Raw genomic sequence first — 11,594 nt, 5'->3', positions numbered from 1 at the left:
ACACTGAGGAAATGGAATTTTATTTCCATAAATACAGGGTTAACACCCATTCAATGGTAGCTAAAAGAGGGGCTGGGGCCTCAAACTAGGCTCCCAGGGGGAACCCCAACACTGAACATAGGGACTGGGGGATCCCCAAACCTGAGATGGGCCTCACAGGCCATAGATATTCCCCAACACTGACACTTCAAGAACGGAACTGTCCCCATAGGGGAGCCTCAGAACCCCACTCTCCTGGGTAGTCCTTCCTGGGAGTTGGGAGGGCTGAGGAAAAGGTAACATGGGGAGAACAGAAGCTAAAAATGTCCTGAGTGGCCTAGAAGGAGACCCCTGTAGTGGGTAGGGGTTGGGTTCTCCTATATTGCCAGAGACAGAAGAGGAGGAGCAGCAGCAGCAGCAGCAGCCACAAGTTAAAAACCTGGTTTCTCCCCAACCTCAGCCTTGGGAGAGAGACAGCACAGAGCAAACCCCAAACACGAGGTGGTAGAGACCAGGATTTGTCATTTACAGAGGAGCACAGGAAGGGGGTCCTGGGAGCCCTGGTTGGTGGGGGCAGTGTGGGGTGGTTGCAGGCACACCGGAGCCTGACATCTGCTTTCCAAGGCCACCACTTGGTCTCTGGGCTGGGGAGTTCCTGGGGGATCCCTGAGGACATCTCAGGAGAGCCAAGGTTCAATGCAGGTCTCATAAAGGGTACGGTTGGAGTGCCAGGCCGTGTGGGAGATCCCAGCCATTGGACACCTCACTATGGCTCCCCGAGCCAATAGAGTCTTCAACCCAAAAGAATCCCGCAGATAAACCTTCAAGGTGAACAAAGAGTCACAGAAGAAAGAAAGAAACAAAGTGAGTTCCTGCTGGTATCCCAGGTCCCCTCCCCACAGGGTGAACCCTTCAGCTCAAATGGTCAGTGGCAGGGAGGGCTACAGACTGAGGTGGGGCGTGCCAGAAGAAAAGGGAAGTAATCCCAGGGGGCTCACCGGTTGCTCCTCCATCTCCAAGACCGTCTCATTTGCATCATAGAAACCAAAGAAGCTACAAAGAGAAGGTGGGCAGGGGAGGAGGTTATCAGGAGAGCTGGAGAAAATCAATCAAGATAGGTTAGGGGACTTCAGGAACCCATGGCCTATTGGGAAATAGGCAGCAAGGAAGACACACAAAATACTCAACTGGATTTCATGTACCTCACAAGGTGACACAGAGGCTACAGCATTGCTTCTGCAGAGTCCCATCAAAAACGCAAACCTGAATCTAATCATGAGGAAACAGCCAACAAACCCAACTGAGGGACATTCTACAAAAAAGATGGACCATAGACTTCAAAAATATCAATGTAATGGACAAAGACTGAGGAAGTATTCCAGAAAAAAAAAAAAAGACTAAAGAGGCATGACAAGTAAATGCAACACATGATCCCAGGTTGGATCTTGCACTGGTTTTTTTTTTTCCCTATGAGGACAACTGGAAAATATTTGAATAAGGTCTATAGGGTATCCTGTTGATGTTAATTTCCTGACTTTGACAATTATATTGTGGATATGTAAAGAATGTCCCGTATACACAGAACAGACACTGACATACTGAAGTTTTAGGAGTAAAGAGACATCATGTCTACAACCTACTCTCAAATGGTTCCCAAACACACCTATACCCTGAGGGTAGAATGGATGTGGACGTAAACTCGGTAAAACATTAACGTTTAGAAAATTTAGGTGAAGAGTACACAAGATTGTTTTATAATAACTTTAGCAACTTATGAAATTATTTCAAAATTAAAAAAAGTCTTAAAAATTTTTAAAGTAACAGTTAACTGGCATGGGCAGTGAGTGGGCGCTGGCCATGAACAACAAACACTAATAGTGTCAAGTCCAAGGGGCCATGGGAACAAAAAAAGACACACACCTCTAGTTTTAGGGCATCAGCAAAGGCTTCTCAGTGAGGTACTCCCCACTGAGGAAGGCTGTTCCCCCAGCAAATGGAAGAGCAAGAGCAAAGGTACAGAGGTGAGGCACCGCTGGGCACATGGGGGAGCTGGGTTGGAGGCCTGAAGGCCATATGGAGGGGCTGGGTTTCATCAGGTATAGGAGAGCAGTATGGGCACACAGACCTGGATCTGAACTGCAGCTCTGCCACACACTCCCAAATGTATGTGGCTGAGCATATTACTTATCCTCTTTGTCCTATATAAGAATACTTCCTTTTCAGAGAGGAAGTGAAACACCCTGGTTAAGCTAGATAGTCTGACTTCACCAGTTACTAACTCTATGAATGGAGACAAGTTATTTAAGCTCCTTGCACCTAAGTTTCTTTATATGTTAAGTGAGGATAATAGTAATTACCATGAACCCTGTTTTATTTTTTTTTATTTTTTTAAATTAAAAAAAATTTTTTTAAATGTTTTATTTATTTCTGAGAGAGACAGCATGAGCAGGGGAGGGTCATAGAGAGAGGGAGACACAGAATCTGAAACAGGCTCCAGGCTCTGAGCTAGCTGTCAGCACAGAGCCCGACGTGGGGCTCGAACCCACGAACTGCGAGATCATGACCTGAGCCGAAGTCAGGCACCTCCATGAACCCTGTTTTCTTATATGTCAAATGAGGATTAAAGGAGATTTATTTGAAAAGTACTTAGAATTGTGCCTTGGGACATAAAAGGTGCTATATAATTGTGAGCTATTACAATCTTCAGAGGGTTGGGGCGCCTGGGTGGCTCGGTCAGTTAAGCGTCCGACTTCAGCTCAGGTCATGATCTCATGGTTTGTGGGTTCGAGCCCTGCATCGGGCTCTGTGCTGACAGCCAGCTCAGAGCCTGGAGCCTGTTTCAGATTCTGTATCTCCCTCTCTCTCTGACTCTCCCATGCTCATGCTGGCTGTCTTTCTCTCTCTCTCTCTCTCAGAAATAAATAAAACATTAAAAAAAAAAATCTTCAGAGGGTCGTAGATGTAAAATGAGAGAATAAATCCCATCCCTTACTATTATAAAGAACATGACTCCTTCACTTAAAACCCTCCAATGCCTTTCCATCTCACTCAAAATAAAAAATCAAGGGACATGGTTGCCAGGAGCTGGGGGGAGGCAGGGATGGGGAGTTATTGTTTAATGGCTATGGAGTTTGAGTTTGGGAAGAAAAAAAAATTCTGAAGATATATGGTGGTGATGTTTACACAAGAATGCCAATGTGCTTCATGCCACTGCACTGCACACTTAAAATGGTAAATTTTATGTTCTGTATATTTTAGGAAAAAAAAAAAAATCAAGGGCCTTACTTTGTCCTACAAAGGGTCAGTCAATATTACTTGCTCCCTGCTACCTCTTTCATCTCCTCTCCCATCCTCTCCCCAGGTCCCTGCACTCTAGCCACACTGGCCTCCTTATTCCTCATAACAGCCCCAGGACCTTTGTAGGTGCTACTCCTTTTCCCTGTGTCGTCCCTCCTCCCCCCAGATTGTTGCACGGCTCCTTCCCTCACGTCCTTGAGTTTCTACTCCAATGACAAGTCTTCCAGGACTTATCTGGCCATTATCTGACATACGTTCCAGTCACCCTCTAATCCCTTCCCCTACTTTGTCTCATCACCACCTGACATACATATTTACATTTATTTTCTGTCTCCCACACTAGAACTTAAGCTACTGAAGAGCGGGGATTTCTCTTTCATTTACTGCTGCATCCCAGTGGCCCAGAACAGTGCCTGCGCATATAGACAGTGCTCAATAACTATTTGTTGAATGACAAATGTTAGCTTAGGTGACATTTCAGATCACTCATGATGAGCTGCAACAGAGGCCCACACGTAGCATGATGGAGCCATGGATTTTCCTGAGGAACAGGATGGAGGGGATGAGGCTGGAGGCTATTACAGAAGTCCAGGTATATAAAAGAGGTGGTAGGGGGCGCCTGGGTGGCTTAGTCGGTTGGGCGTCCGACTTTCGCTTAGGTCATGATCTCGCGGTTCGTGGGTTCGAGCCCCGCGTCGGGCTCTGTGCTGACTGCCGGCTCAGAGCCTGGAGCCTGTTTCAGTCTGTGACTCCCTCTCTCTCTGACCCTCCCCTGTTCACGCTGTCTCTCTCTCTCCTAGAAATAAATAAAAACATTAAGAAAAAATTTAAAAATAAATAAATAAATAAAAAATAAGAGAGGTGGTAGGAAACATAAAATGGCATGGAATTATACATATACCTCCTACCAATGACAATTTCCTGGTTTTGATACTGTGCTGCAGTTACATAGGATGCAATCATTGGGGGAACCGGGCAAAAGATACATATGCAGGCCCTTTCTATCTTTGCAACTTCCTATGAATCTGTAATTATTTCAAAATTAAAAGTTTTTACAAAGCAGGGGTTTAGGGATGGAGAGGAAGTAGAGTCTGACTGGCTAGATACAAGGAGTTGAGGAATGACTCAGGTTTTGTTTGTGAGTGACAGGACATATGGAAGATGGGAGCATTAACTGACCAGTGGGAGGTACAGACCAGTTTCAGGCATGAGATAAATTGTTGGGGATTAGGGGGTATCCTTAGCCAATTTTCAGGCCACACAGTCCCTTATTACCTGGACTGCCAGGGAGTAATAACACCATCATCAGGGCCTCCAATCAGCACCAAGCGGCCCACACGAAGAAAGTTCTTCCTCCATGCTGAAGGGTGGGAAGAAAAGAGCTTGAAGTCAGCCACAGGGGTCAGGCCAGATTGGAGAGGGAAACAGAGGGGGTCAGAGAAGCAGAAAACGGGACCCAGCCAGGAGCCTGGGGTCTCACCCGTGGCATTGGGATGATCTCTTTCCCCATTGATCAGGGCCAGGAAGCTGCTGGCATTGAGGTACAAGTCATCATGGTGGGGGTCTAGGTACAAACAACAGTTAGAAAGATAGAGAAGCAGGGGAAAGAGACAAGACCAGAGGCTGGAAAAACAATCAGAAGACTACAATAATAGATAAGGTAAACAGCAATATAATAGTAACAACAACAATAATAATTGTAAACATGATACCAAACACCTCTCTCCGGCACTTACTATGCCAAATACTGTTCAAAGTCCATTATATTCACTAATTTATTCAATCTTCACAACCACCTATAGGGTATATACTATATTATTATTTTACAGATAAGGAAAACAGGCACAGTAAGGTTAAGTAAGTTGTCTAACAGGGTCAGGCTTCAAACACAAATAGTCTGGACCCAGCATCCACGATCTTAAAAACTACACTAGGCGTTTGCAAACTATGGACCATGGACCAAATCCAGCCCACTGCTTGCCTGTATAAATAAAGTTCTACTAGAACACAGATACATGCATTTACAAATGGCGTATGGCTGCTTTCACACTATTGTGGCAGAACTGTATTTGTGACAGAGACTATATGGCCTGCAAAACCAAAAATATGTATTATCTGACCCTTTAAAGAAAAAGTTTGCTGATCCCTGCACCAGACTATACTCTGAGGCCATAAGGTAAACACATGTAAAGCATTCTGAACAGCGACTGTTTACATAATAAGTGCTCATTACACATAAGTCCTCTTCGTCATCACTGCTGGGGGTTATGGTACAGGTGGGAGCAGCAGGCCCTACCCTCCATGCAGCTCTCTCCATGGAGCTCAATTTGGCATCCTCTACTCACCGTGCCAGTAGTTGCAGATGGAGAATTCCTGGCCCCAGGGACTATAGCAGATCCGATAGAGGTTAGACCTCATGGAGGTTGGGAAGAGCCACTTCAAATAGTCTGTATCTGGCAAGAGAACAGCAGTATCAAGTGGCCCCAAACCTTGTGTCCTCAAAACTCAGGCCCCTCTTTGGACCTCACCATCCCCACTCACCTCCATACTGTCCCATTTGCGGAGAGGAGAGAGAGATGAAAGAATCCACATTGTGCTCATCCATGACAGAGAGCAGTGCCCGGCACACTAGGCCCCCTGGAGGCAGAACACCACATTGGACAGGGACTTAGGGACAGCCAGGCCAACAGCCTCCCCACTCGGCCCCCCACAACCACCATGTACATGAGGAGACTGAGGCCCAGTGAAAGCGGGCACACCCTGTGGCAAAAGGCTATATATGTCATGTAAGTGACAGAGCCAGATTAGATCCTGGGTCTTCTGACTCTAACTGTAGGGTGCTTTTTACTGCCCCATTATCCCTTATGTCCAAGAACCATGCGTAATGGCAAAAAGGTACAGCAGTGCAGGGAGCCTCCCTCCCACTCGGGACACAGAGATAAGACCCAAGTGCTGAGGAAGTCAGAAAAGTAGGGCTCAGGTACCAGGGCTCTGGCTGGAAGAACGTGGTTCAGAAAGGGGGACACTAGGAAGTGTCCCTCAGACAAAGATCAAGCCTCACCGAGGGCTTAGGAGTTGGGAGGGGGAGGGCTCCTACCCTGCGAGTAGCAGATGAGATGCACCCCTTGAGGGGCCTTTGCCATGATGGGGGCCACAGCCTCTCCGAACCCTTGCACCTGTTCCCACAAGGGTCGCAAGCTCTCTCTCCCATCGAAGAGATCGAGCACTGTCACCACAGTCCCGGGGTGTGTCTGTGGGAAGGGGGCAATGCTGCAACAGGGGATGGACTCTGAAGCCCCTCCACACCGCCCCCTGGGCAGTGTCCACATGCCTAATTGTGCCCTGCTAGAATCAGATCCCCCGATCTCCCAACGCCAACACGAGCTCCTCCGGGAACTGAGCAGGCCCAGAAGGGCAGCTTTCAGTTCCCCATTTCTCTTTCCCCAGCCACTACAGACGCCTCCAACGCCCCACAACCGGGTGTCCCCTACCAGACCTCGTTGATGTATTCCAGCAGGTGGCGGAAGCTGTACGAGCTGTCAAAAAGCCCGTGCACCACGATGACCGGCTTGTAGGGAGCGCAATGGGGCGCGGGGGCTGCGGGCAGCAGCAGCGGCAGGAACGGCAACAGGAGCAGGATCCCCGCCGGGGGGCGCCGCAGCCCCCTGAGCCCCAGCATGCTCCCGCCTGAGAAGGGGGCGATGAGGGCCTGTGAGAGAGAGGACAGCACACCCTCCCCTCGATGCAGACGCTTGGCATCAAGATTCCCCTCCCTGCCCGTAATCACACTAGGTCCGGGTCACAAAATAGCCTACTTTTAACTTACTTCAAGGTTGTGGGGAAACACACACCCCTACACATTGACGCACGGACGCGCACCCGAAACCCCGCCCCCAACCCTACGGGGACTCTTTCCCTAGGCCCAGGATCTTCCTAATGCATCACCCCAGCCATGCACGACCCTGGGTTTTGCAAAAAAGACCCGTGAGCAGCAGCGCAGGCTCCTGGAGAATGCAAGCTCCCACCTGGCCTAGGTCCGTGAGCCTGGCTCCGCCTGCTGTTTACTTCTCCCTAGACTGGAACCCGCGAGGTTGGGGGAGGGGGAGAGTGTGAAGAGAGCTCGCGCAGGGGAATGACGGATGGGAGAGGGGAGGCTGCTAGGGGTCGCGCTTCGCCGTCACGTCCGGGGCTTTCCCTGGCAACCGTGCCAGCGTCCCCTGTAACGCAGGCCCAAGACCGGAGGGGCAATGGAACATTCCACCGCATTCCGGGAGCGGGGGAGGATATCGGCAGAGCGATCCATTTTAGACTGGTGGGGAGAGGAAGAAGCAGCAAACAAATCCTGGGAATCATGAGAAGGCCAATTCAGGCCCTGCTGCACCAGAGACACCAGGGTCCGATTTCCTGGCCTTGATTCGCCCTACTTCCCAATTCGGGCGTCCGGCTCCGCTGCGGAACGTGAACTTCCCTTTTCCCCGGGAGGGAAGCGGGGTGGAGGAGGGCGCTGGGGAAAGGCAGTCCTCCGCATTTCGTGTCGCGCCGCCGGATCTGGGCTGAAGCCAACCCCAGCGGACCCCTCCCCACCCCTACCCGCCCGCCGGCCGGCCCGCCCCAGGTCAGCGTCTTACAACTCTTCATTATGAAGTGCGTTGTAGTGCCCTTGTCTCCAGAGACGCGAAGAGTCCTCGAGGCCCCTCGAGCTAAAAGTGCAGCCTGGCCCAGTTTCTCCTGGCCTACTCTACTCCGCTCCCGGTATACGACCCACCTCCAAGGGGCGGAGGGCCCCTGGGGCAACGCTGACTCACGCGTGCGTGGTTTCCACCAGTCTTTCAACCTGAGAGACCCCCACAATCGGCCCTTAGCCGGGAGTTCCTGTGTGCGGCTCCCGATGCAGATCTTCGAGCCCCTTCCAGACTTCCGAGCTCCAGGCGTCCCGCAACTCCGCCTTGACCCCTACCCGATACCTAGGTGGGCTTTTGCTTAGTATTTAAAGACATATCCCTTGAGTAAAGGATATCGAAGCTTGTCTGAATCCCTCCTGTTCACAAGGTCTTTGCCGGTCTTAAAGTCTCTCAATAAAACCAATTTGTGCCCAAGTTGTGCAGTGTGAGGATGGGTGGCAGTAGGGGATCAGGGGCTCATGTAGACGCCTTGGAAACCGGAACAACCAGTTTGGGGCCGTGGCCTAAATGTCTGGAGCTCCGTAGGCTCCACTTGGACGCGGAGGGCAAGGACACAGCCCGGGAGGGCGACTGCCTCGGGTGGGGGTTGGAGAATACTAATCCGAATGTGGAGGTAGGGGAGGGTTAATAATGATTCCCTGACTGTGTTTTTGCAAAAAGCCCAACTCCTGTAAATCTCGGTAGACTGCCTGTCTTCATCTCCCCTCCCCTATGCGTGCTCCCAAGATACAATGAACAAATAAAAGACTGCAATTACTGCTGTACCCTGAACTTCGCACTCCTGTCGACTCAGGAGGTGGTGTTGCGTCTTGGCAGAGGTGGTGGTGGGTGGATGGGTGGGATTTTAAAAAGTGGATCTGAATACTGAAGGGCCCAGGAACTCTAAGAAGCCCAATAATCAAATGGGGGAAAAGAGCATGTATTCCCAAAATTAGCTACCAGAAATTAGCCGATCCATCCCCTCCCCCCAAAGTGCTCAGCAACTTCACCCTGGAGGAAGAGGTGTCTCTGCATCCCCCACACTTCCTCTGTCCTTCTCTCACCCTGAATCCCCCAACCGTAGGTTCAACTCTCCTGGGAATACTCTAGACCCAAGCCCCCCCCCCCCTTTACCTGCAGTTCTCCCTGGCTATAGCCCTGGGAACTCTTTCAAGGCATCGCAGGTCTCAACTCTGCAGTTCTCTCTCACACAGTTATCTTTCCTCAAGTCGGGGCAATTAGGGCCCAGCATTTGGGAGAAGGCCCTGAGAACTTGCAGGGACTCTGAGGGAAGCTGGGGAGGGGGACACCGGACTAGGGTGAACCAGATCCAGTGGGGACTGGGGTATTGAATCCACTGAGCACCTGCTCACTTCCTCCCACAGTATAATCACTATAGCCTGTCTTGGAGGGGAAGACTCTAGAGAGTTCTCCCTCCCTCCTTCCTTCCCTTAGTCGCACCCATCTTGCCTGGTCTTGCTTGCCTCCCTGTTTCCATGACAACTCCAAGAGAGCCCAAACTAGGGGCTTGAATGCCGGGGTGAGAGGAGGCGAGACCTAGTGAGGGTACCTCGGAAACTCTCCCCCTCCCTCTACTCGGCCCCTTTAAGCTCCCCCCCTTCCCTGCTCTCCCTCCGCCCCCCGCCGCTGTCTTCATCTCTCCATCTCTGTGCTGCTGCCGGCTGCGCAATCCGCACACCGAGACTCCGACGCCAGCCAGGGACCCCGACTCGCGCTGCAGACACTCTGTCCCAGCAAGACCACAGGCATGTCATCGGAAAAGTCAGGTAAACAACAACAAAACCTCCTGCCCTTTCCACCATCTCCAGACTCTCCCGCCATCCTTGGCCCCAACCCCCCCTCCCTCACCCCTCCGTTGGGGGGGGGGGCTTCTATTTCATTCCCTTTCAGTCCAGCTCTCAACCGCCCCATCCCCTTCTCTTTCTATATCTCCCACCCCTTCCTTTTCTTCCAATCTCAGCCTTGTCCCCTTGCCAACAACATGGAAAGGGGACAGGTTGAAAGGGTGAGGGAAGTACAAGAGTGGCTTAGCATCAGCCAGGTACTGCAGGGATAGCATCATCGGGAGTGACAGATGGACAGATGACACTGGCTCACATGGAGACATTCAGTGAGGAAATATAAAGACATGATGAGATGGAGGTTGTCAGTAGAGTAAAATCCAGAAGACCCTTCATCTGCCCTAAAAGAGGTGCTGAGATTTCCAGAGAGTCTAGGGCACCCCTCCCCAGTGCAAGAAGACAGAGTGAAATATGTCATCCCTCATGTGTTTATACAACTGTTGAATATGCACATGTTAACACAGTTTTGCATGTCTACACATGTGTACACACAGGACTAGCTCAGATGGGCAAGCCCAAGGCAGCCATAGCTTGGGTGTGCAGGTGAAAGCCTTGGGCACTGTTGCTGAAGAGGGAGATAGCAGAGGAAGGTTTCCACTTCCAAACTAGATTGAAAGAAAGAAGGGAGGTGGACAGATGGCCTAGATACAACCCCTTTCCTGCCTGAAGACCAAGAGATGGTTTCTCACCCATCTCCTCCGTCTCTCCCATTCTCTTTCTTCATCCCTGGCCCTCTGTGTCTCTCCCTACCCCCTTCCTTATCTCTTCTCTGCCTGTCTTCACTCTCTCCCCAAACCCTCTCCTGTGCTCACTGTCCCCAGGCCTCTCAGACTCAGTCCCTCACACCTCTCCACCACCCTATAATNGCCACTCTGCCGCGACCGCCACACCACGCCCCGCCCGGCCCTGCCGCCGGGGCGCCCCCACCCGGTTGCGCTACCTTGCCCCGCATGCCACCCGACCCTTACCTGCAGGAGACTCGCTTCGAGGGCCCACTGCCCCCGCCGCCGCCGGCAGCCGCCGCCCCGCCCCCGCCGGCGCCCTCTCATACGGCCCAGGCTCCTGGCTTCGTAGTGCCCACGCACACGGGGGCAGTAGGCACTCTGCCACTGGGGGGCTATGTGGCTCCCGGCTACCCGTTACAGCTGCAGCCCTGCACTGCCTACGTGCCGGTCTACCCAGTGGGAACGGTGAGTACAGGGCGGATGGGGCCTGGGAGGAAGGGGTAGGGACACAGGGGGTGCTGGTGAGATAGAGAAGCAGGGCCCAGGACCAGGCAGCGTTCCCAGGACAAGGCCTAGAGAGAGGAGGGACTAGAGACGGGTTGGGAATGTTGGGGGGAAAGGGGAGTTCGTCTGGCAGTCTGTTGGGGTCAGAGAGGGGGAACAAGCCTAGAAGTCCAGAGGAGGTTTGAAAGAAGGAAACAGCCTGGAGAGAGGGGGAGGAGAAATGAAACCTGGAAACCGAGGAGGATAAGGAAGAGTAAACCTGTAACTGACTGAGTAGGGAAGGTCAGGCAGATATCTGGAGAGAAGAAACAAGGTCTGAAGCGAGGCCAGGGCAGCACTGGTGCAGCCATACCTTGGGACAGGGAGTGTGGAGACTGCCAAGAATATAGGGTTAATGACAGCAATGAAGAGGGAAGAGGAACCTACGTGAAATTTTTGGGTGTCCTGGAAGTGTCGTGGATAATAAGTTTCTTTGAGAAGCAACGTGTAAGAACTGTGCTTTAAAAACCATTGTGCCAGACACAATGTTGGTGAGCTCAGAGAGGATCTGAATGACATTCTCTCCC

General features: G+C 51.5%; 2 protein-coding genes across 8 annotated transcripts in view; one reads left to right on the top strand and one right to left on the bottom strand.

Moving 5' to 3' along the window:
- Window positions 1-4: 4 nt before the first annotated feature.
- Window positions 5-8,009, bottom strand: PPT2 (palmitoyl-protein thioesterase 2). Of its 7 annotated transcripts, none has more exons than XM_077760951.1 (10): window positions 7,905-7,999; window positions 7,302-7,352; window positions 6,773-6,985; window positions 6,374-6,527; window positions 5,818-5,913; window positions 5,622-5,729; window positions 4,757-4,840; window positions 4,552-4,636; window positions 978-1,032; window positions 5-800 (listed from the first exon to the last, which is right to left on the bottom strand). In XM_077760951.1, exons 3-10 carry the CDS (start codon window positions 6,953-6,955, stop codon window positions 657-659), a joined length of 909 nt encoding a protein of 302 aa, XP_077617077.1. In that variant the 5' UTR covers window positions 6,956-6,985; window positions 7,302-7,352; window positions 7,905-7,999; the 3' UTR covers window positions 5-656. The 7 variants fall into 7 exon arrangements, with proteins under 7 accessions (XP_077617077.1, XP_077617075.1, XP_077617074.1 ...); XM_077760949.1 differs by having other exon boundaries at window positions 6,773-6,963; XM_077760948.1 differs by having other exon boundaries at window positions 6,773-6,963; window positions 7,302-7,585; window positions 7,905-7,973.
- Window positions 8,010-8,164: 155 nt separating this feature from the next.
- PRRT1 (proline rich transmembrane protein 1) overlaps window positions 8,165-11,594 on the top strand; it is a 4,220-nt gene continuing 790 nt past the window's right edge. Inside the window, exons 1-5 of the mRNA XM_077760876.1 lie at window positions 8,165-8,244; window positions 8,484-8,571; window positions 9,548-9,724; window positions 10,774-10,993; window positions 11,101-11,133. Of these exons, the coding sequence (XP_077617002.1) occupies window positions 8,165-8,244; window positions 8,484-8,571; window positions 9,548-9,724; window positions 10,774-10,993; window positions 11,101-11,133 (598 nt within the window). The remainder of the gene's footprint in view (window positions 8,245-8,483; window positions 8,572-9,547; window positions 9,725-10,773; window positions 10,994-11,100; window positions 11,134-11,594) is intronic.

Source organism: Crocuta crocuta, unplaced genomic scaffold (assembly GCF_008692635.1).
Source record: "Crocuta crocuta isolate KB4526 unplaced genomic scaffold, BGI_CrCroc_1.0 scaffold762, whole genome shotgun sequence".
Lineage (NCBI taxonomy): Eukaryota > Metazoa > Chordata > Mammalia > Carnivora > Hyaenidae > Crocuta > Crocuta crocuta.
This window is presented reverse-complemented; position numbering and strand designations above follow the sequence as displayed.

Excerpts from the sequence above, each read along its gene's own strand:
- PPT2 (XM_077760946.1), bottom strand. Across the intron at positions 5,914-6,373 it reads TCTCATCTGCTACTCGCAGG|GGGGCCTAGTGTGCCGGGCA; the intron begins GTAGGAGCCCTC and ends TTCTGCCTCCAG. Across the intron at positions 1,033-4,551 it reads ATTACTCCCTGGCAGTCCAG|CTTCTTTGGTTTCTATGATG; the intron begins GTAATAAGGGAC and ends TTCTCTTTGTAG.